This window comes from Takifugu flavidus, chromosome 19 (genome assembly GCF_003711565.1).
Source record: "Takifugu flavidus isolate HTHZ2018 chromosome 19, ASM371156v2, whole genome shotgun sequence".
NCBI classification, from domain to species: domain Eukaryota; kingdom Metazoa; phylum Chordata; class Actinopteri; order Tetraodontiformes; family Tetraodontidae; genus Takifugu; species Takifugu flavidus.
Window position 1 is genome coordinate 5,382,241 of NC_079538.1, and position 21,286 is coordinate 5,403,526.

At 47.5% G+C, this 21,286-nt stretch overlaps 4 protein-coding genes across 5 annotated transcripts; 2 read left to right on the plus strand and 2 right to left on the minus strand.

Moving 5' to 3' along the window:
• The first annotated feature begins 154 nt into the window (after window positions 1-154).
• On the plus strand, window positions 155-4,951 carry rhag (Rh associated glycoprotein). The gene is made up of 10 exons (XM_057017006.1): window positions 155-447; window positions 1,710-1,893; window positions 1,987-2,137; window positions 2,264-2,411; window positions 2,839-3,005; window positions 3,103-3,240; window positions 3,336-3,457; window positions 3,551-3,624; window positions 3,710-3,783; window positions 3,954-4,951. Exons 1-10 carry the CDS (start codon window positions 246-248, stop codon window positions 4,026-4,028), a joined length of 1,335 nt encoding a protein of 444 aa, XP_056872986.1. The 5' UTR covers window positions 155-245; the 3' UTR covers window positions 4,029-4,951.
• A 143-nt stretch (window positions 4,952-5,094) lies between these two features.
• On the plus strand, window positions 5,095-7,158 carry si:ch211-22i13.2 (uncharacterized protein LOC553945 homolog). Of its 2 annotated transcripts, none has more exons than XR_008947476.1 (7): window positions 5,095-5,255; window positions 5,508-5,574; window positions 5,736-5,894; window positions 5,994-6,066; window positions 6,154-6,243; window positions 6,323-6,412; window positions 6,498-7,158. XR_008947476.1 is itself a non-coding variant. In XM_057017468.1 (7 exons), exons 1-7 carry the CDS (start codon window positions 5,232-5,234, stop codon window positions 6,546-6,548), a joined length of 543 nt encoding a protein of 180 aa, XP_056873448.1. In that variant the 5' UTR covers window positions 5,095-5,231; the 3' UTR covers window positions 6,549-7,158. The 2 variants fall into 2 exon arrangements, 1 of the variants encoding a protein (XP_056873448.1); XM_057017468.1 differs by having other exon boundaries at window positions 6,005-6,066.
• rd3 (retinal degeneration 3, GUCY2D regulator) lies at window positions 6,080-9,777 on the minus strand. Its single transcript, XM_057017467.1, has 3 exons — window positions 9,605-9,777; window positions 8,429-8,768; window positions 6,080-7,895 (listed from the first exon to the last, which is right to left on the minus strand). The coding sequence occupies exons 2-3, from the start codon at window positions 8,725-8,727 to the stop codon at window positions 7,529-7,531; spliced, it is 666 nt and encodes a 221-aa protein (XP_056873447.1). The 5' UTR covers window positions 8,728-8,768; window positions 9,605-9,777; the 3' UTR covers window positions 6,080-7,528.
• Window positions 9,778-16,900: 7,123 nt separating this feature from the next.
• slc30a1a (solute carrier family 30 member 1a) lies at window positions 16,901-20,921 on the minus strand. Its single transcript, XM_057017462.1, has 2 exons — window positions 20,096-20,921; window positions 16,901-19,233 (listed from the first exon to the last, which is right to left on the minus strand). The coding sequence occupies exons 1-2, from the start codon at window positions 20,643-20,645 to the stop codon at window positions 18,320-18,322; spliced, it is 1,464 nt and encodes a 487-aa protein (XP_056873442.1). The 5' UTR covers window positions 20,646-20,921; the 3' UTR covers window positions 16,901-18,319.
• Window positions 20,922-21,286: the final 365 nt, after the last annotated feature.

The window sequence follows — 21,286 nt, forward strand, 5'->3', positions numbered from 1 at the left end:
TGTTTGCTTTTTCTCCCCTGATGCCCAGAGAGGAAACCCATCCCCGTGCACATAGTGCACAAGGGGGGTGTTCACTGTCCAGGCCCCGGTGCTCTGCTCTGCTATTGGCCGCCGCGCGAAACGGCACCAGTTTAAAACCAGACGCGGCGCTTTTCCCTCCCCTTTTACAGCACAGCTCTTGAATAAAGAGTGAAAAGGAAGCGTGCGTGTGTCCGTCAGCCAGAGATAACCAGCACCAGTCCCAGATGCCTGCCTACGCCACCAACATGAGGCTGAAGTTCCCCATCTTGGCCCTGACCTTGGAGCTCCTCACCATCGTCCTGTTTGCTGTGTTTGTGGTGTACGATGATGGGAAACCCAGCAGCGACCCGCACGACCCGCACGACCCGCACGACCCGCACGCCGGTAATCACACCCAGGAAGGGGCGCCCATGGATCTCTACCCCAGTAAGTCCACCTGAAGGATGTTCTGCCACTAGATGTTGGGTCAGTAGAAGCTTCACACTGATGGATCATTTCAGGTCTGGATTTAACATTCTTGGTGCTGAATTTGCTGGAAAAAGAAAAGAAAAACAGCTTTAAAAAAAACAAAAATGAAGCAAAAATAAAGAAGTCAGATTGACTCCAAGTCTTAGTTCTAAGCCAAAATGTAAAAATAGTCCACCTCCTTTATTGGAGTAATGTGACGGCTCCTGTGAGGTGCTGATGATTTCATTACTCACCGCCGGGTGGAAGAATCGGCCCGTTGTTCCCAGACCAGGTCGGATGAATACTGTAAGAGGAGTCACAAGGTCACCGGGCGCCTGCAGGGAACGCCATCGTCACGCGTGCTGTGGTGGATCACATGCCACTTGAATTATGACCCAAACATAGAAACTCCAAAACACCAAAAGACAAAAGTGACGGGTCGGCAAACAAGTGGAGCCAACATTTGGCCTTTTGGCGTCTCGGCTAGATTCGGCGGGGGCGCGTCTGGTTTTCCGCACGGGTGGCTGCTGACGGCTGGGTGGGGCAGGTGTAGATTAGCTGCCTCTAAAGTGCGTCTAATGTGCATCTTCCACATCTGATGTGATAACGCAGGCATTTCCACTGTCCGTCTGGAGACGTTTCAGCACATAAAGTGAGACCTCGATCTCTCTCAGACAGGAAGACGCCAGGTGGAATCCTTTCGTTTGAATTGCTGCGTTTCAGGGTGACAACGTGTTGGTTGATACAGATCCTGCAAAAGCTTTTTTTTTAAAAATAAAAAACCCAACAAACTTGTAGCTTGTGCAGTGCAGCGGAATCGCAGCGGATCCCCCAGGGATTCCCTCTCTCATCTCAGCTCTGAAGGTTACCTAACATCTGGGCGTGGTGCCAGCTGTGGCCGCCAATTTCCAAATTTACCCCAACCTCCTGAGCGTTCGACGCCCAAAGCAGAGACAGTGAAGAAGTTCTCGCTGCACACATCTGTGCTACAGCAAGTGTTGCCCCCTAATCGAGGCTTTTGAGCATGAGGATACACCAAAAGTCTTTTTTTTAGCCTATTTAGATGTGTTGAAATGCTATAAATAACAACATCTTTTCATGTACCTACGAGAGCTGAGTGCTATACAAATGATGCCATCCTGTCTAATAGTGTGATTCACTGATTGAGGAAATTCAGCACATTAGTGGTTATGAAAACAGTGCCAGAAGATCTCAGCTGAACTTCCCTCTCACTCCTGCAGTGTTTCAGGACGTTCACGTCATGATCTTCATCGGCTTCGGCTTCCTCATGACCTTCCTGAAGCGATACGGGTTCAGCAGCGTGGGCGTCAACCTGCTCCTGGCTGCCTTCGGCCTGCAGTGGGGCCTCCTCATGCAGGGCTTCTGGCACATGGAGGACGGCAAGATCAAAATCAACATCTTCAAGTGTGTCTGACTTCTCCACAAGTGACTGTTTCCTGTAACCAGGAAAAGTGAAGATGTGACCTGTCGCACTTTAACGGCTTTTCTTTCCTGCAGAATAATCAACGCAGACTTCAGCACGGCGACAGTCCTGATCTCCTTTGGGGCCGTCCTGGGTAAAACCAGCCCTGTGCAGCTCCTCATCATGACCATACTGGAGATTACTATCTTCTCCATCAATGAACATCTGGTAGCCACAGTTCTTCATGTAAGCAAACTTCATAATGCATATCTATAGGACTCTGGGAGTATTTCTATTTTTTCCATGGGTCGCATCATCCTGAGTCTGCGTAGGGGAATAATCTTATTCTGAATCTCACTGCTTCTCGCCCAGGCTAACGATGTCGGAGCCTCCATGATCATCCACGCCTTTGGAGCTTACTTTGGCCTGGCCGTGGCACGAGTACTCTATCGCCCTGGGTTGAAAAATGGACACGAGAAAGAAGGATCTGTTTATCACTCTGATATGTTCGCTATGATCGGTAAGATACAGTTAGAGCTGAAAGACCAAGACCAAGTGAAGTAAAAAAACCAAAAAAAACCCATGTTATTTGGTTCAAATTAGGCAATTCTTCTCATGTTTAGGTCAGGAATTATCTTAGTTCAAACATGTAATTATGAGTCCAAACTGAAAACGATGGCGTTTAATCACAATTTAAATTTGAAGTTGATTTATGAGCAAGAAAATTAGAAAAGGGGCAGATTTGATACCAAATAGATACTGTCACGTGCTGCCATCTAGTGGACTTACCTGGCTCTGCAGCGGCTGACAATGACCTCACCAATCTATCAACCGATCTAGCAACCATCTAGCAACATATATACAAATAAATTAAAGCGACTGCGTGATTATACATGAATTTGGCATGTTTGCCATCAGATAACTGTCCTCATGACTCTCGTCTGCAGGAACCGTCTTCCTGTGGATGTTCTGGCCCAGTTTTAACTCCGCCATCGCTGACCCAGGCTTCACTCAGCTCACCGCGGTCATCAACACCTACCTGTCCTTAGCTGCATGCGTGCTCTCTGCCTACGCCGTGTCCAGCCTGGTTGAGCACAAAGGAAAACTGGATATGGTCAGAATACCGACTCACGCTCACAGTGACCCCAGGAAGAATCGATTTGGGGGAGAACAACAACAATAAAGCTTGATTTCCTTCAACGTTCCTGCAGGTGCACATCCAGAATGCCACCTTGGCCGGCGGTGTAGCGGTAGGAACCTGTGCTGACATGAACATCGGACCATTTGGGGCGATGCTGATCGGATTAGTTGCAGGAATCATCTCTACTCTGGGTTTCAAATTCCTAACTGTGAGTCGAACGTCAAAGCCAAGGCTCAAAACGCCACACGTGTCATGAGTCTTCCTCTGTTTTAACCCTCTTTTACTTCTTTTGTTTACGTGAAGCCCATCCTGGCATCCAGCCTGGGCATCCAGGACACCTGTGGAGTCCACAATCTGCACGGCATGCCTGGAATCCTGGGTGGGGTGGCCGGTATTGTAGCCGTGGCTTTGGGAAAGAAAGATGGGTAAGGGAACATGAATCAGCAGGCACATACCGACACACACACACACACACACACTGTTCCCTACACTCCTCTTTCCCTTCTCTTCCCGTTCAGAGGGAACGTATCCATGCAAGCTGCGGCCTTGGCTTCTTCTCTCGGCTTCGCTTTGGTTGGTGGTCTGGTTACAGGTGGGTGGAAGAGACACGTGGGACATGCAAGGTCCTCAGAACTTGATTCAAATGCACGATGAGACAATTTACTTTCCCTGTCAAGGATTTATAATGAAGATTCCACTTTGGGGACAACCTCCTGACCAGAACTGCTATGACGACTCGTTGTACTGGGAGGTAAGAAATCCCGTTACTCATAAATATCACGTCTGCGGTCTGATGATCATCCATGACACGTGGTGAAACGGTGTTTTCTCTGCTGTCTATTAATAAAACCAGACCTGAGGATTTGGGCTCCTGCTTGCTGCTTCAGCACAGAACGATCATCCGAATCATTTGTTTTCCAGGTTCCCGATGAAGAGGAGGAGAGCGGAGAGAGTTTTGCCCACGCCGATCACTCGAAGAACAAAGCAGAAGTCTAAACATCCGCTGTTGTAGCTGGAGATCAAAGATTACTGAAAACCTTTTCAAAGATCAGCGTAGATCAGTGTCTATCACTCCTATCTGCAAGATCTGGTTAAGATAAAATTTGTAAGAATGAAAAGAAAACAGAAGATTGATCACAGTGGATGCTTTTTCACTGACAGTCAAACGCACTGTCAGGACTTCTTCCATTCACTTCTAATTGTCGCATCATCGATTGTAAAAGTATCACATGTGTTTTCCTCTTGTTACACTTTCACCTGTATCTCGTTTGTGGTCTAAAGTGGCCATTTAATCCAACTCTGAGCTGCTGCTTTGCCTGACGTCACTGGAGCCCAGGCCTCACCTGGGACACCAGCGGGGATCCACGGGCCTGGGCAGGGATGGTGGCGAGTTGTAACATTGTTAGAGCTATCATTCATTCTTGTTCTTTTCTATCTGAGGGCAGCTTTTCTCTTACGATAATGCAACAACAGTGCAGCATGTGAGTGGATTTCACAGGAAAAAACAGTTGTGTATTATTATTATGTCATTGTATCCTTGGTCAATTTTAGTCAAAGCCCTGCAGGGTTAAAAAGAGAGTAACTGGTACAGAAAGCTTCTCTGCAAAGCAGTTTAACAACAGACGGCAAAGATCCTGGCATGTAAACAGACGGAGTTCGAGGTTATCTAAACTGTTTCCATTTTACGTCCTATCAGTTGGATTTAAGCTATGGATTCTGCAGGAGATGACACGCTCTGCACTGAAAAAGAAGACCAGGGCCAGATTAAACTGACTAAACATGATATTTTAGTTAATCACGTGTTTTATGATGCCCATAAACCTTTAACCCATTTTTGTTAATGTTTTTTTTAATATAATGAGCATGTGCTCGTGTTTGTATGGCATACTAATTTGATTAAAACTCTGTGATCAAATCATTATTGTTATTATTATTATTATTATTATTATTATTATTATTATTATTATTATTATTATTATTATTATATTATTATTATTATTCGTTGCCAATCATCCTCACAGTTGCCAGCTGGGGGCGCTGTCGCATTTACGTTTCAAGAATCGTTTTTACGCGCTATTTGAAGCGGTGCATCATGGGATACAAGATGGCTTCCACGTCCGGCTGCTAATTATCTTTACGACAGAAATTTGTGTTGCAAAAAGCATAAATTTACTTTCGCTGTTGTTTTCCTGTTGGCATATGATTGCCCCCGCTTTTGGAATGGTGAGTAGATTCCTGAATCTCTGGTTCGTCCTGTAGTAGATCATTTTATACCTTTCAGCGTCTTTTAGCATTAGCTTCGTCTGCCCGGCATGTTTATAAATGATAGCAGACTATAACTCCTGGCCTCCAATCAAATAACGTGTCAATAATATTGATTACGACCTGTGCGTCTGATTGAGATTCAGAATGATGAGAAAACGTAAATAAACGGCGGTGAACGTGAACATAATTTCCCCATCTTTTTAACCACAGTCAACTAAAGCGGAATCCAGGATGTCCAGTTCCAAAACAGACGAGAGGAGGAGATCAAGAAGCAGAGGTCAGAATGAGGAAGACAACAAGCTTTGTCCTGTTCCTTTAACACGAAACCTGCCAAGCTGAGAAAAATGATGTTTGAAGTGGCTAGTAGTAATCGGTAGCTCTGAATTAAGAACCGTTTGTTTGGGTGGACAGATGAATTTTTGCCTCCTCACTTGTCAGGACGAGAAGAAAGAAAGCGGAAACGGAGTCGGACTAGATCCTCTTCCTCCTCTTCCTCGTCATCCTCGTCATCTTCCTCATCTTCGTCTTCTTCTTCGTCCTCTTCATCAAGTTCCTCGTGCTCATCGAGCCACAGCCGCTCCAGCTCTAGCAGTAATGGTAAGTCTAACTTTAAAGTCTGTCGTTAAATGTGGGTACTAATAATACAAAAGTACTAATATTGATATGTTTGTCGTGTTGCTGCTGTTGTTGTTGGAGTTGTTTTTTAGACTCCCGCAGCAAATCCAGAAAACATTCTAAGAAAATGAAAAAGGAGAAACACCCCAAAAAAGTAACCCAATGGATTTTTTGAATTCATGCTCACAATATGGTTTTAATAATGCAGAAAATAGAAATCTCACACCTCTTGTTGCTGCAGAAAGGGAAGAAAGAGAAGCGACATAAACATAAAAAGAACAAAAAAGCAAAAGGGGGAGAAGAGGGCTCAGGACCTGTACAGATATCCAAGGTAAAGTTCCATATTAGGGAAGAATGAATCCTTTAACTTATGTTATAGTTCTATTTCCAACCTTTTGTGTTTACAACAGTATTTACAAGATCGGAAAAAAGGCAAGTACAGCATGATTTCAGGGAAAAAGATCAAAATGAAGGTAAAGAAGTCAAAGGAAGACAAAAAGGTAATCCAGTGTTTTCACCATCGAGGATGCAGTCACTCATTATTTCCATTCAGTGTTTCCTAATATTTGACATTTCTGTTTCCAGAGGGATAAAAATCGAGCACAACTTCTTGAATTCTTGAACTCTACCCTGTGAAGTCCAGGAGCACCAACAGAACTCAGGAGACCAAAGGACATCTTGCAGCAACACACAAGAAAGATCAGAAGCCCGAGCTGTGTGTTCCAACCACTGTTTATGTGTTCGTCAGCACTCTCGTGACAGGAGCTGCCGGCACCATTCTGGGACTCCTCCCGCTGTCCTGACGGGAGCTGGAGTCTGTTGTTGTTGCTGCTGATGATCCAGGTTTGAGCTGTCGGTTCCGATAAATGCCACTTTTTAAATAATGAGGCCGTCTTGCTCGTTGGGAAGCGGGTGCATCAAGAAAAGCCAATGTTTAAATGTTTAGTGACGTCCCTGCTAAAGTCATCATTTTACATTCAGTCAACAATCTTTCTTTTATCAACATAATTGTGGCTCTGTGGTTGTTTTTTTAAATTTTTTTAGGTGCGCTTAATTGTCAGATGCAGGCAGCCAAGATCACCACCCGCCTGAAACATGCTAACAAGCTGTTGATAATTCATTTAAATCCACCGTGTTCCTTCTGCTGCGGCGCTTGTCTAACAAGGGTAAATGCCATCCTCAGTTAAAATGACCTTTTTGAACCCTGAACATTTCCAAAGTGAATAAAGGAAAAGTGTCATCAGTCTTATTTTTGACATTTGTAAGAGTTCCAAAGAGAATCAGCTTTTATTTTCAAATCCACTGAGAAAGGTATTAAAATGCAGCTAGTGACTTGGTAGCATTTACATAAACACCTCATGGTTTTCTAGATACTACTGAGCCTTTTGGGGGGTGACAACAATGGAAAGGCCTGTTTCGATCTTGATGAGGTTGTTGCACCAAATCATTCACACGCCGCGCTGCAACCATCATCTTGACAGTTTTGAGCCTCCCGGAAACCAAACCTCGGTCTCTGCACATGTTTCACCTGCTGCTGCATCATCTGGGAAGCTCCAGGAAGAGGATGGGGTTCTCCCTGCCTTTACTGGTGCAAGTCCAGTACAGAATCTGTCCCATCAGACAACTTCACTGCTGCTGCTGCTTCCTTTGTTCCTGAAGTTAGGCATGCTCCACACCCTCTGTGACCTCCCCGTGGCGTCCTCCCCTCTCTCCACGTCCTCCGACACCGTTTTCAGGTCACTCAGCCCCGTCCTGGCCGCCACGGTTGACGTCAATCCGGGCGTGCTTCCGAACGGGTTGATCTTGATGCGGGACCGGAAGTTGACCAGGGACATGCTCGGGGCGGGCTTGTTCCACTGGCGGGCGAGTCGCTGGGTTTCCTGCTCCTCCTTCAACTGATCCAGAACTTCCAGGAGGAGGGAGCGAAACAGGCTGGACACTTCTTGCACCTCGGGCTCGTTGACCTGCATGACCTCCCGGAACCTGAGCAGCAGGGAACAGGAAGTGGGACAGTTGTATAAGGCAGATCCTTGGAGTTGGAGAAAGAACCCCAGAGTTGGAGCCTAAATCCGTACTTGGCAAGAAAACATCTAATAAGAAGAACAAATGTCATGAAAGGCAGTAACAATGTCACCCCCCCTCCTGCTAATCAGTCCCTGCTGCACAGCTGCTGAGTGCTCAGCAGACCTTTAAATAGGCATCTGTTGGCCAGCAGGCTTCTTGGAGGGTGCTTCTGGTGAACCAATGATTGACTTAATTCCCGCCACTCGTGCACAAACAGGTTAGCCAAGCAGTCTGAGTCACCGCGGGGAACGAGGCCTCAGCTGTGACCAACGGGAGCGCATGTGTTAATCACCCCACAGAAGGCCCATCAACACCAGTCAAATGTGTCGGCGCTCATTACGAGACACCTGCGGCCTGAGCGGAGACCCGAGCGAGGTCAGGCGGTCCGTGGGTGATGCAGATTAAAGGAAGTGTCATCAACTTCTGTGGTTGCCGGGGGCGATGGTCCTCACCTGAGTATGACCGCGCCACAGCAGGACGGCGGCACCTTGGAGCAGAGCTCCTCCAGGCCGAGTCTCTGCCCGGTGCTGATGCTGAAGGAGGAGCGCGGCGTCATGGCCAGCCAGCCGTAGTCCACGCCGGTCCTGAGGCGCCGGTACTCGCTCTCTCTCTCCCTCTGCTGCCTCTCGGCCTCCTTCAGCTGCCAGCTCAGCTCCAGCATCAGCGTTTCGGTGACCACCTCGGAGGGATCCCTCCGGGGGGTCCGGTGATACGGCTCATTCCAGCTGAACCAGGAGGCCATGTTCTGCATCACGAGCTCCCCAGGAAGAGAACGTTATTCCGGACGGACGCCTGAGTGAAGTAAATGGAAAATCCATAACTGTTAGAAAGTAAAATCTAAATGGGTTTAATGAGACATTTTGTCTTGAAGGGTCAAAGGTCACCGCCGGTGACACTATGTGCAGGACAAAGAGGAGAGACTGAGACTGTGTTCATCTCTCCAACCATGAGGAACATGGATGATGGGGATCCCTTTAGATCATTTAGCGCTGCTCTGTCTCTTTTCAGATGAAAGTCTCTCCATCTTTTCCTCTTTTCAATGATCCCTTGTCTGAAAAGGCACCTCGTTCGATCGTGTTGTTGCGATTATTTCGAGGAATTTTGAGGAAATGGCTGGAAACATGGACTCGTTCAGGTTCAGATCACACGAAACACTGGAAAGGCTTTGAGCAGTTTTCCCTCATCACCAATGAATCACACGAAATCGTGGAATGAGGGAATATTTCAGTGCGGTGACCTGAGGAGGCTGCTGATCACTCATCATTTGCCGCAGCCTTCTTTTCTTTTCCTCTTCTCTCCTTTCTGGCCATTCACCAGCTCAGGTTGTCATTCAAACCCCAGCTGCTGTTGTTAGGAAGGCAGAAACCTGAATCAGATTAGTCACCGTGTTGCAGAAATAAACCCTCAAGATGGAGTCAAACACCTCCAGCAAACCTGCTCTTCATGCGCTTGTGCCAGGTCTGTTTGAGTCAGCACTAAATAATCTATTCACCAGGAATCTGTGATCACATCACGCGAAGGTTTGATCAGCAATTTCACAAAGCTGTTTTTATTTTCCCAGTACAACCGCTTTTAACGCAGCGCGACCCCTGGAACCGTTTGAATGGAGGTGTTGCAGAAAGACTCACAGAAAGAACGATCCTCCCTTGTTGCTGGTCCCAAGTTTCTTCTCAGGACCTGTTGGGGGAACAAGAACCACAGCGGAGCAAAAGAAGACGATCCGCAGCAGCCAGACAGTTGACTGGCTTTTAAAATGAAAAGAAATGGGTCCTCCCCTCTCTCTCTTTCTCTCCCTCCCTCTCTCTCCCCCTCCCTCTCCCTCTCCTCTCCTTCCTCCCCCGAGCTTCTTTAGCCTGTTTTTACTTGTTGCAGGAGGTTGGCAGCAGCATCTCTAACGAGATCCATTGGATCACGGCCCCCAATGAAATGCTTATGAAGCTTGTAATGATTGGCCGTTGCCATAGTTGCAGGCTCCTAAGCCTATTTGTCCACAATAAGCTCCATCAGCTGAGAGGGAGCTCAAGAGCGACGAAGAGGCTGATAAAGGGGATGTGGTTGGGTCGGGCAGGGATGGGAAAATACGAATGGACTGGATGTTTTTGTCATTGCGAAGGATGGAGCTGGAGGCAGCCAGCGCAGCATCTGTGCGAGGTCATCTGGCATTAGCGCGGGTTAAATTAGCACGCCAAATGCTAAAAAGAGGACAGGAGGCGGTGTAGCTCGGATGATGACGAGTTCAGATTACCCACGGCTGTTGTGTAGGTGTGTATCAAGGTTCCTTAGTTCACCCGGTGCGTGGGCGCAAGCAGCCAACCGCGGACTGGTTCCGTTTGCAACACGCCGCCAGTCTCCCTCCGCCACAGCAGCTCCCTCCCCATCACCCTCCACCTCCATCCTCCTCTTCAACATCGGCGCAGAAACGCAACTGAAGCACCAACCCAGAGCCGAAGCACAAGAGAGTCCAGAGGGAGGCCGGTTCTGTGTTCTTTAGTCTTTTAAATCTGTCAGATAAACTATTTAGTCCTATTTTAGCTGCATCCTATATAAAAACAACAACAAACAGAAATGTATTGACGTCGTTGTAGAAGCCCCACTGTCTACAATAATCTATTACATTATTATTTTCCTCTGCTATAATCAGAATTTAGGCTGGGACAAAGCCATTCCAGGCTATTTATAGGTGTGAGGATCAACATTCTGTGCTCTTTCGAAAGGTCTGAGCAATTATTTATTGTTTACTTCACTATAAAGCTGCTCTCAAGAGAGTTCCAGAGGTTCGTGGCAGAATTTCTGCATCTTTAATCTTCAAAATTTCACCTCACGCCTCCCCCAAATGGCCGGATGAAGCACATACCTGTCCAGAACTGAATTTCTTTCGTTTTCTAATCTGAATTTCAAACAACCACCGAGTGTGATGTGTGTGTTGGGGGTGTGTGTTAACCTCAGAGAGGAGGTGACAGATGGTTCTGTGAGCTGTCCCTATAATCCAGACACATGTCCCTGTTAATCCTCCATTCTGTCCTCTTCACTCGCTCCCTGAGGTTTCCGTGCGCCCCCCCTCCAGCCACAGAAGAGGTCATCGAATGTCCACAGCTGCCTTCAAGTGGTTTCTGTATCTGAGGCGGTAGAACAGCTGGTCGTTGGTTCCAGGCCTCTTTCTGTGCGTGAAAGGGTGAACGCAGACATTCAAATAACAGCAGTAAACACCAACAACGGCGTCTCCTCGGCGGTTTGTCAGCTCTCCGTTGCGCCACTAGAGGGTAGTTTCCTACAACTTTAGCCAGATTCTCCAGGCTGCTTTTACCTGCCTTCACTTAAACCTAGAATTGATTCCAGGATGGGTGGAGAACCTTTCTATTTGTTTTTGTAAGTGTGTGCATGGGAAGAAAATCTGAGAAGTGCCACACCTGCACAAATATCCAGGGAATACTTTCTGAACTCAGCTACCCTACAAAACTCCTACACCGGCTTCTGCAACACCTTAAAAAGAGAAATAACACAAGCACAGAAGTGTCATTAGAAGTTTTGGTTTCTGGAAGGTTCCAGCGTTGTGCACTCCACCCTGCAGTGACAACAGCTGCAGTCACATGACGGGGCCTGCAAAGCGCCAACATTCAGACGCTCCTCCGCTTCTTTTCTTGGCGCTTTGACTCCAATTTATGGGCGATTAGGGGGAACCCCTGTAAAAAGGATGACAATGCTGCTGCGAGGGGCCGCAGCTAGACGCCACGCCACTCTCTTATCAAGTTTAAAAACGCCAGATTGAAGGTGTGCAAAGACTCTGCACACACACCCAGATTAGTTCAGGTCCATTTCAGTAAAAGACGACTTCCTCTCCTCCAGAATTATGTTGCCAATAAATAAACTCATGTTGGGTCATGTTATTTTGTTTCCACTGGGAACTGAGAGCTCTGCTCTGTCAGCTGTGGGGTCCATTGAGGAGGAAGTACTGGTCACATGAGCACAGTGGAAAAAAAAAAGAACTTTGCTGACATCCTCTTTTTTGGCGGTCTTTGTCCTGGTGACCCCGTTTGCTTTCAAAATTGTCCGTGGGCTTTTGGAGGTCAGCGTGGGAGCGGAATCTTCTCGTGGTTGTTCTATCAGGCAAAACAATCAAACGTGACGTTGACGTATTTATCCTGCAGTTTCGACTGATGGATCCCATTTTAGGAGCCCTGGTTTTTTAGGAATAAAGGATAACAGGAAACAAAGAGTCAGTTTCTTGCGACAGATTGCGAACTTGTTTGCACTAGCGCTCCTCTTGTTGTTGTACCAAACCTCCAAGACACGTCCAAGTTCCTCTCCGGTAAACTATCGCTCCTTGTTCTTCCTGTTCTAGTTCTTGCTCCAGGCCGACAAATGAGATGCCAGGATCGTAAATACACAGACTCACCCAGGAAAAGGTCCTTTTCCATCCAGCGTTGCATTTATTTTTCACCAGGATCTTGTATTGATGGTGGGGGTGGGGGAGGATCCCGATCACCATCGTTCAGGATCCACAGCTCTTCCCCACCGTGCTTCCAGTTTTTATTCATGTTTTGGAGACTTCTTCACCAAACATTCTGCAGCCTCCTTCGATGTTTTGTCCGCTCGATGCAGCCAAAGATCTGACCCTTCTCAAACAGACCAGCATCTTTTCCAGGAGCTCAGGATGTTTCAGAAATGAGAAGCTACTCGTGATGACAGCTGGGGTTAGAGAGCTTGTTGCCAGCTGAAAGCTACTGTCCCCTCCAGTGATGATGCAAATGGAGGCTTTTACCTGTTTACTTAGTTAATCCAGGTGGCAACTTTTTTTTGTTGTTTTTGTCTAGGCTGTGGATGAACTCCATAAGCTCTATGAATGCATTAACTTGCATTTAAAATGTAATTAAAATGTATGTGTGCTTGGTTGGTTGGTTTAAGAGAGGTTAAGGATAAGGATAAGGATAAAAAACTTTATTGATCCCACATCGGGGAAATTGTACATTACAGCGGTAGCCGGTGGTGTACAATGCAGAAAAGTACTAAAAGAAAAATATAAAAATAAAAATAAAAAGACTATTATGTACATTGCTATGTACATTGTACAGTATATACAGAAATTAAAATTATGTACAGAAGGAGCGTCGGACAGTGTGAAGAAAAATGAAGGTGCAAATAAGACATTCCAGAGGTAGGATGATTAGTTAGTGCAAATATGCCAACCCTGGGTTATTGGTGCTACATTGTTGTGTATGTTTTTGTGAATGTTGAACAATCTGACGGCAGTTGGGATAAATGACCTGCGGTAACGCTCCCTTTTACACTGTGGGTGTAACAGTCTGCTGCTGAAGGAGCTGCTTAAGGCCCCCACAGTCGAGGGGGTGTCCATAATTGATGTCAGCTTGGCTAACATCCTCCTCTCACCCACCTCGTCAATGGAGTCCAGAGAGCAGTCCAGGAGTGAGCCAGCCCTTCTGACCAGTTTCTTGGGGGGGGGACTGAAACCATCCTGTAATATTTGCTCTTGTTGCTGTTTTTCCACTGTTCTTGTCCTCATTTAGCCCGGCGCTAACGCTGCCGCCACCACGCACGGGTTTCCTGAATGCGATGCACCAAATCCGTCAGTTCACTTTACAAAGTCCTTAAAGGTTTTCATCAGTCCAGGAGGGCACCTCTGGCCTCGGGGGGTCAGAGAAGTGCTGGGGGGTTGTTTCAAATGACACATGGACACAGAGTCGACTGTACACATTTAAAATTAAAACAAGCGTAACTCTTTAGCATTAATGAATCAGTTCACTCCTGCATTCTTCTGACTGAAACCCCCCCCCCCCCCCAGCACTCATCTAGAAACCCATTTTCTCCCTCTCCCATGAAGATGTGACTGATTGAAGCATGCGGCGGCAGCACAGATGCCTCGGTGACCTCCCTCATCCGTGTCTCACCTGCTCACTTGACTGGGTCAAACGCTTCCAACCTCACTGTTTCCCTGAGTCACTCTGAGAATTCTGTACCTTCCTGTCACGTGTCCTCAGGTCATTAAGACCAAATAAATGGAACTGGTCGCCCAGCAAAAGTCCCATGATTACGCAATCAGCCGATGCGACTTATTATATAAATCTGCTTCCTCTTGGCCATGAAATGTTGTCTGTGAGTCCTTGTCCACACGTCTTATCGCCATTGTATTTAAGAAAAAGCAGTAAAAGGCAGAAGCAGCCAGGGAGGATCCTTTTAAAGGCACTGTAGATTTGTAATGTATAACTTCCAACCCAGTTATGTTATAACATCCTAGATTTGGACATCCCGGAGTGGAGATAAGACAAGATAACGATGAAGTTGGCACCTCAGCCCGGTCATAGCGAGCCCGGATGGAAACAAAACAAGTCATTAAATGCTGGAATTCGCTGTCTGCAGTCAACAGGAGCATCTTGCTATAAACCAGGCACGTTAGATTGGATCAGTGTGTCTTTCCAGTCCTGAGATAAGACGGCGACCTTGTGATTCAACAGCCAAAGAGAAGACGACAACAAAGACTGTGCTTTGGCTGAAGGTCAGGGCTGTGCCCTTCACGCAGGATGCCGCCCTTTTGCCTGAGCGGGTGCTTTATTGTTGTATCAGGCCCAGAACGGGTGGTGCAGGTAGAATCGGGCACCTCAGATCCAATTTCGGCCTCCCCACAATCTGAGGAGGGAACGCCGGCGCGGCTGGCATGTGTGTATATCATTATCTGTTGTTATTGTTGCGTTAGAGATGGTCGTTATCAGCTTAGTTCAGCGGGTAAAAGACAAAACGCTCACCAACCGAGCCGCCATAAAGACCCAGAGAACATGGACAACGAGCCTGTTTTTGAGGATTACCAGCCGCCAACAAATGTGGCATTAGACTGAGCGTGGGAGCCGCATCCAGCGAGCGAACCCTTCGCGTCTCCGGCGTCGAACGTTTCTGAACCTTTTGTTGTTGTGCGTTTCCGATCCTCCCTTGACAGCCGAGGCCTGACCTTGGAACGAGTTCAGAGTGGTCTCTCAGCGCGCCGCTGCAGCCAACACCTCTATTGTTCCAGCTGCACTCGGAGGGCAGCTGAAGCCGCTCGGCCGCGGCCCGTGTGACCCGGACGACCAGAGGGATCCAGCAGAACACAGAAGCTGGGTTCAGCTCAGCAGTGCTGAATATACCCTTCAGTAATGCTAACTTTCAGAATCATTATTCCTATTAGTACACGTCAATACGCACGTTAGACAGGACAGTTTACAGGAGATAGACCCTTTATCTCACATAAATTAATCACATCATGGGTGTTAAAGTAAATGTAGGACAGATTTTATTCTGGAGCTGAGCAACACATCGTAAACATCCTGGGGCGGCGATCATGTGACGGCCATGCAACTGGACAGGAAGTGACGTCTCCAAAATGATGGAGTCACCAGTTCAAAAACCTTAAAAAAAAAAGAAGAAAACTCCCCCACCATTAACAGTTTTCTGGATAAATGAAGATAAAACAAATTAAAGGGTAACGCGTTATCAAGCAAAAGAAGCTGTCATGTTTGCTCATTTTTAAATAAGGAATCCACATGGCCAATATAAAATACACAGAACTGCACAGATCTCTGATTAACAAAATAAAAAGCAAACAAACAAGCATATTTTATTCGGGCAAGTTCACAACTTTGTAGTTTGAAACCCTCAAGCAGCCAGAAGATTCGGTGTGTGTGCGAGTGTGGTTAAAATGAGATTAAACTTAATGATTTACAGTTCAATTAGATCTGTAAATTAATGTTCAAGTTGGGGGGGGGGGGGGGGGGCAATCAGTCAAGGTGCACAGATAAAAAATAATGAATTATCATATCATTGAAGCCTCGACCCCCCGAGGCTGCTGATAAGGGCCCGTTTATCTCCACTGTATGAAGACTGCGTGGATCGTCCTCTGTCCTGTTATCAGCGCTTCAGTTCTGCTGTTGGACCGACCCGACTTCACGATCAAAGTCTGACAGAGATGCAGATGACAGTGAGTGAAACATTAAACCTGCGCCGTTCCCGCACCCCTCATTTTGGGACTTTGGCCCCTCCCTGTCCCTGATTAGGAACGCGTCACCTTTCACATTCCCAGCAAATCCTAAAACGCTGACGCCTAATTTAAAAAAAGCAGAGGAAAGCTGCGGGGACGTCACGCTGATAGAGAACCAAAACACCCTCATAGCTGCGGAACATTCCGGACCTTCTAATCTCTGGGCTCCTGTGTGCGAACTGCCCGTGAGGTCAGATTAGATGTTTCTGGGTGTGGGAGAGAAGGAGATGCTCCAGGAGTCCGCAGAGATTCCCGAGCGGGGTCGGGATCTCTGGATCACCGGCGAGTACTGCTGCTCAGCTCCGGGACTGGTGACCCGAGAGACCCCCCCCCCTCCCCAAAAGTCTAAGGTTCACCCTGTCCTCTCACATCCAACTCGTGCTGTTCCATAATCCCAGGAGACAGATGGCCTCACACCCAGGGTTGAGGACAGGACTTTAAAGGGACCGTACGTCCACTTCCTCCTCTGGCCTTCCATGTGCTGCTGTCAGATCCTTTGAAGGATCAAAGCCTACGGCGGGAATCGATCAAAGGGAAATGAGCTCAGCCCCTTCAGGAGTCTCAGCGCTTTAACGCCAGGTCACGGGATGGTCACATGAACGCTCCCGTCACTGCGCGTCACACCCTGTCAACTTCCCGGCGTTTCCTTTCGACGTCGCTGGAAGCAGGAATTTAGGCCAAGTATAATAAAAGTAAAGCAAATTCCTCACGTTAAACCTATAAACCGCTCTGGTCGCGTTATTAAAACGCCGGCTCGCGTTATTAAAACGCCGGCTTTTCAAAGCCATTTCTCACTGGATTAAACAGCATTTACACGGTTCTTTAAGTTCAGAGAGAGGGAAAAGTCATTTCTACAGTTAACGCCACATCAACAGGCGGAGGAAGAATGAACGGGGCCTCTTAGTTTCAGCAACTGGAGCAAACAGCCATGTTTTATTTATTTTACAATGACACACCAGACAGATACTGTAGATATATAGTTTATCAAAACACATCAGTTTGGACATGTTATATCTAAAATAAAAAAAAGTTTCGTTTTTTTTTTTTTTAAGTTTTGCACAAGACCTCAAGTCTTAAAATACATAGAATAAAAGTGACCAATCAGTACAAATGAAGAAACACATCGAAACGCATTTCCCAGCATATATTTCTATATTGCATACACAGTAAAATTGGGGCGTGGGAAGGGGGGGGGGGTCTGAAAATCAGTCTTGTGTGTGTGAAAAATTGTGAAAGCGTCAAGGCCACCATATATATGGGTTTATCTTCAGTGAAGAGACCAGTGGTTCCCTGAAGCCTTACAGGGAATGCTGAGGGATACCAGCAGGTGCTGGTAAGCAGCAACCAGAACTCCGGAAATAAAACAAGAAGTCCAACGCAGGGGATCCGTTTGGTCATGCAGATACACAGAATGTCATACAAGTATAAAAACTCCCTAATGCGACAAGGTGCAGACACATTCATTAGGATTTAGATCTACTACAGCGGCCATCAGGCAGAATAACCTCTCGCTATCCATAATGGCAATCAGTGCTCGTCAGGCATCCAATCAGCAAAGGGACATTTCGTCGCGCCACTCAGACGCCGGCGTGAAGTCCGGATTCAGTCCGTCAGCTAGTTAAGAGGCGAGGTGAGAGGTGTAGAGCGACTGAAATCCAAAGGCTCGAGGCTGGAGGACGAAGTCCCGCAAAGTAGACCCGTTAGAAAAAACATCACTATAACAGAACCTGACTCACTACAGCATAGATGGTCGGGCAGATGAAAACACCACCTAGAAAGAAATGTGGGTCATTGCTAATAACTTATGCTTAAATACTAGGCAATACTTCTTATTTGGTAGCCAGAGACTAAGAAAGTACATCTGCTAATGCCTTAAAAAAAAGGTAGGTGCTCTCCCCAAAGGTCCACATAGGCTAAGGAAAATAACCTACTGCCGTGTGCTCCAAATTTCACGGGTCCCTTCCATGAAAAGCTTTGGCACAGGAATACCATGGAATGACTTAATGCATCACAACATAGTGCTAATGAGGGACACGCATGCAGACCTTGCTCTGGTCCTGGAGGACGTGAGGTCAGTGAACCCCTACGTGCACCACCGACTCTGCCGCCGGTGCAATGTTCAACAGTGGGGACGCCAAGGAGAGTCGGGGGGGGGATGAAAGTGGGCGCAGAAAGATAATTGAAATGGCTCAAACACATCAAAACTGAGCTGGGGGGTTTGTTGCTTTACTTCACAGAGTAATGGATCACATGGTAACAGCGTCCATGACGATGCATTCAGCCTGAACTGGTTCTATCCGCCTTTCTGCGAGGGGCCTCCGGCTCACAGAGACGACTCCAGCTCCCTGGCGGCGACGGCGTCCGCGCTGGGCTGCAGGAGCGTCTGAGCAGCTGCCACCTGCTCTGGGACTTCGGTGATCACTTCCAGGGTTGAGGCGGCGGCGGCGGCGGCGGCCTTGCACTCGGCGTCGGTTTTCTTATCAGCGCCCGCGTTCTGTTTGTCTGCCGTGCCGCAGCAGAGTTTGGGTGCGCACTGAGTCCGACAGGAGAGCTCGCAGAGGGAGTCTCGGGACTCCGAGCTGAAGGTGACAAACTCGGGCTGGATGGTGGTGGCGTGGATGCCCTCGTTGTGGAAGAAGTCCTTGATGCGCTTGGCCACGTCCATGTAGGACGTGGGGTCGTGGCACTTGATGTGGGCGGTGGCGATGATTCGGCTGCCGGCCAGCTGCCAGATGTGCAGGTCGTGAATGGCCAGCACGCCCTCCAGGCCCTGCAGCCGCTCGTTGAGTTGGTGCATGTCGATCTGCTTGGGCACCGTCTGGAGCAGGATGAGGGCCGACTCCTTGAGCAGCGGGTAGGTCGTGTACAGCAGGATCCCCACCATGATGACGCAGAGCGTGGGGTCAAGGTAGAGGACCCAGCAGGGGCCGGCAAAGGTCATGGCAGACATGGAGGGTCCTTCCGTTATACCGACCAGCGTCTGGTTGATGTGCCGGTGGTCCGTGCTGTGGCCGTTGATGCACGGGTTCAGGCACATCTCGTCGGGCGGGCAGGGCTTCCACACGAAGGTGAATATTAAAGCGTTGAGCACCACGATGACAGAGCCCAGAGCGTCACCCAGAACATGGAGGAAGACGCCGCGCATGTTGAGCTGGGACGAAGACGCGTGGTCCTCCAGCTCATCATAGAGGGTGTTGCCGTTCATGTGTAAATCTTCACCGTCCTTGCAGATCATTTCTGAGGTGGGGAGAGAAAAAAAAACAAGGATGTTTAAAGATAAACAGAATTTTGTGAGATTCTCCACACCGTCGTTGATCACATGACGCTGCAAAAACACGGCTTCCAGACTGAGCCAGGAGGTGACTCCACAAAGGAAATATCAGTAACTGATAAATCCTTCAGTTACATCATGTGAGGTCAAAGCACAAGCCCGTTTAAAGACTGAACACTATTTAACCTGAAATTATATAAGGGCACACGAGGTGTTGGAAATTGAGAACAATTGCAGATTAAACTCATTTTATAGGAGCTTCTTTTGGAACCTGTTGACCTGAGATACGTCATGGCTCATTTCGGGAATTTCTAATAAAATTCTGGATAAAACAAAACCAGTAACTGCTGGTAGATTACGCAACAACGGCAGAACACCACGTGAGCCCTGACTCGCTCCCGTACTGGGAGACCGGCGGCTCGTTCATCAGCAGTTAATGGTGTTGTTAGATTTGTCAACTCCATGGTTACGCTGACGTTCGGCCCAGTAACAGTAGCCAGTGGGAAGGGGTGGGGGGGCCATGGGGACTGCGCTGAAACCGGCATTCCACATGCTTGTTTGACTCTTTAAAGACAAAGGACGTGGGACTGGGGCAGTTTTAACTTTGTGTTTGGAGGCGTTAAACCATTATCCCGTCTGGAAACATGAGGATGTGAAGTTTCTGCACATGACTCAATGGGATTACTGGTACTGCATGAACAGAACTTAATCAAAGCAGTTTTTAGGTGTCCACAAGAGCAAATCCGGGGTTAGTAAATGAGAATAGCTCGATATTAAACACCAAAACCAGTAAAAAGAGAACATTCAGTACACCAAAGTGCCTCTTACCATTTTTAGGCTTCGTATCACTGGGACTGCTGTGGTTGTCCACCAAAGTGCTGGTCTCTGCGGCTGGAGACCCTTTCCCATCCTTTCCGAGTTTCAGCTTCTTGTTTTTGCCACCGTGGGAATGACCGTGGCCTCCGCCGGCGTGACCGTGGAACAAGCACAGTCCGAGCAGGTTGACCAACAGCCCCGCGGCTCCGACCCCGGCCACCACTTCCGGGCTTTCGATCTCGTGGGGCTCGGTGAAGCGTTCGATGGCTTCCAGGAGGATGGTGAAGCACAGCGCCGTCAGAAACACGGCGTTGACCAGAGCCCCCATCACCTCTGCCCGGATCCATCCGAAGGTGTTCTTTTTGGTCGAATGGGATTTCTCGGCGAACCGCACGGCCACCAGAGCCACGATCAGTGCGATAACGTCTGAAAGCATATGAAACGAGTCCGACAGCATCGACAGAGACGCGGTCATCCGACTGACCACCACTTCGACGATGAAAAACACAAAAGTCAACGTGAGCATGCATAGCAGTCGGGCACGATTAGGTTCACAGGCCATTTTGTCGTTAAGAGTCCGTCGTCTAATCAAATACCGGGGAGAAAATGTTGGAGGTGTCGCCAAAAGAGTCCACCACGATCAGCTAGCTAGCTCTCTAATTTAGTCGAACTCCAAGATAACGAATTAAGGCCAGATAGCTGGTTCCCTGAGACAATACGTCCAATAGTATGTCGTCTTTTCTCAAAATTGTTATCCAGCAACGGGAGCATCGCCCGTAATATAACTGTCAGTGCCCGATCCGCACCCGGAACTCGAGCTACTTTATATCACCTCTGCGCATGCGGCAGCAACGGCGCATGCGCATCAATTGATACGACGGTTTTTCCCATTCCAAGCTTTATTTATATTAAACCAAGGAACAAAGACAAAAGACAGCGTAGACGTCAAACAATATGAAGAAGATATTATACTTTTGCAACCAAAGCAAAAGGAGAACTAAATTTGATCAGAACAACTAACTGAAAGAAAGTAGATAAGATGGTGCACAATAAACAATCAATATTTTATTAATCAGATTATAAAAAGGACTAAATAGACGCAAGATTCCATAAAATCTGAAGACATTAAACATCGTGAAGATTTTTAGGAATTATAAGGTTGTTTTTTTAAAAAAAGAAAAAATAATTATAAACTGATTTAAA

Bases quoted from the DNA above. Each gene is read 5' to 3' on its own strand.
- rhag (XM_057017006.1), top strand. From the start codon at position 246: ATGCCTGCCTACGCCACCAACATGAGGCTGAAGTTCCCCATCTTGGCC. The intron at 1,894-1,986 runs GTGTGTCTGACT...TCTTTCCTGCAG, and splicing joins ATCAAAATCAACATCTTCAA to AATAATCAACGCAGACTTCA. The intron at 3,784-3,953 runs GTAAGAAATCCC...TTTGTTTTCCAG, and splicing joins ACGACTCGTTGTACTGGGAG to GTTCCCGATGAAGAGGAGGA.
- si:ch211-22i13.2 (XM_057017468.1), top strand. From the start codon at position 5,232: ATGATTGCCCCCGCTTTTGGAATG. The intron at 5,575-5,735 runs GTCAGAATGAGG...CTCACTTGTCAG, and splicing joins GAGGAGATCAAGAAGCAGAG to GACGAGAAGAAAGAAAGCGG. The intron at 5,895-6,004 runs GTAAGTCTAACT...GTTGTTTTTTAG, and splicing joins CTCCAGCTCTAGCAGTAATG to ACTCCCGCAGCAAATCCAGA.
- rd3 (XM_057017467.1), bottom strand. From the start codon at position 8,727: ATGCAGAACATGGCCTCCTGGTTCAGCTGGAATGAGCCGTATCACCGG. The intron at 7,896-8,428 runs GTGAGGACCATC...CCTGCTGCTCAG, and splicing joins TGTGGCGCGGTCATACTCAG to GTTCCGGGAGGTCATGCAGG.
- slc30a1a (XM_057017462.1), bottom strand. From the start codon at position 20,645: ATGGCCTGTGAACCTAATCGTGCCCGACTGCTATGCATGCTCACGTTG. The intron at 19,234-20,095 runs GTAAGAGGCACT...TCCCCACCTCAG, and splicing joins TGATACGAAGCCTAAAAATG to AAATGATCTGCAAGGACGGT.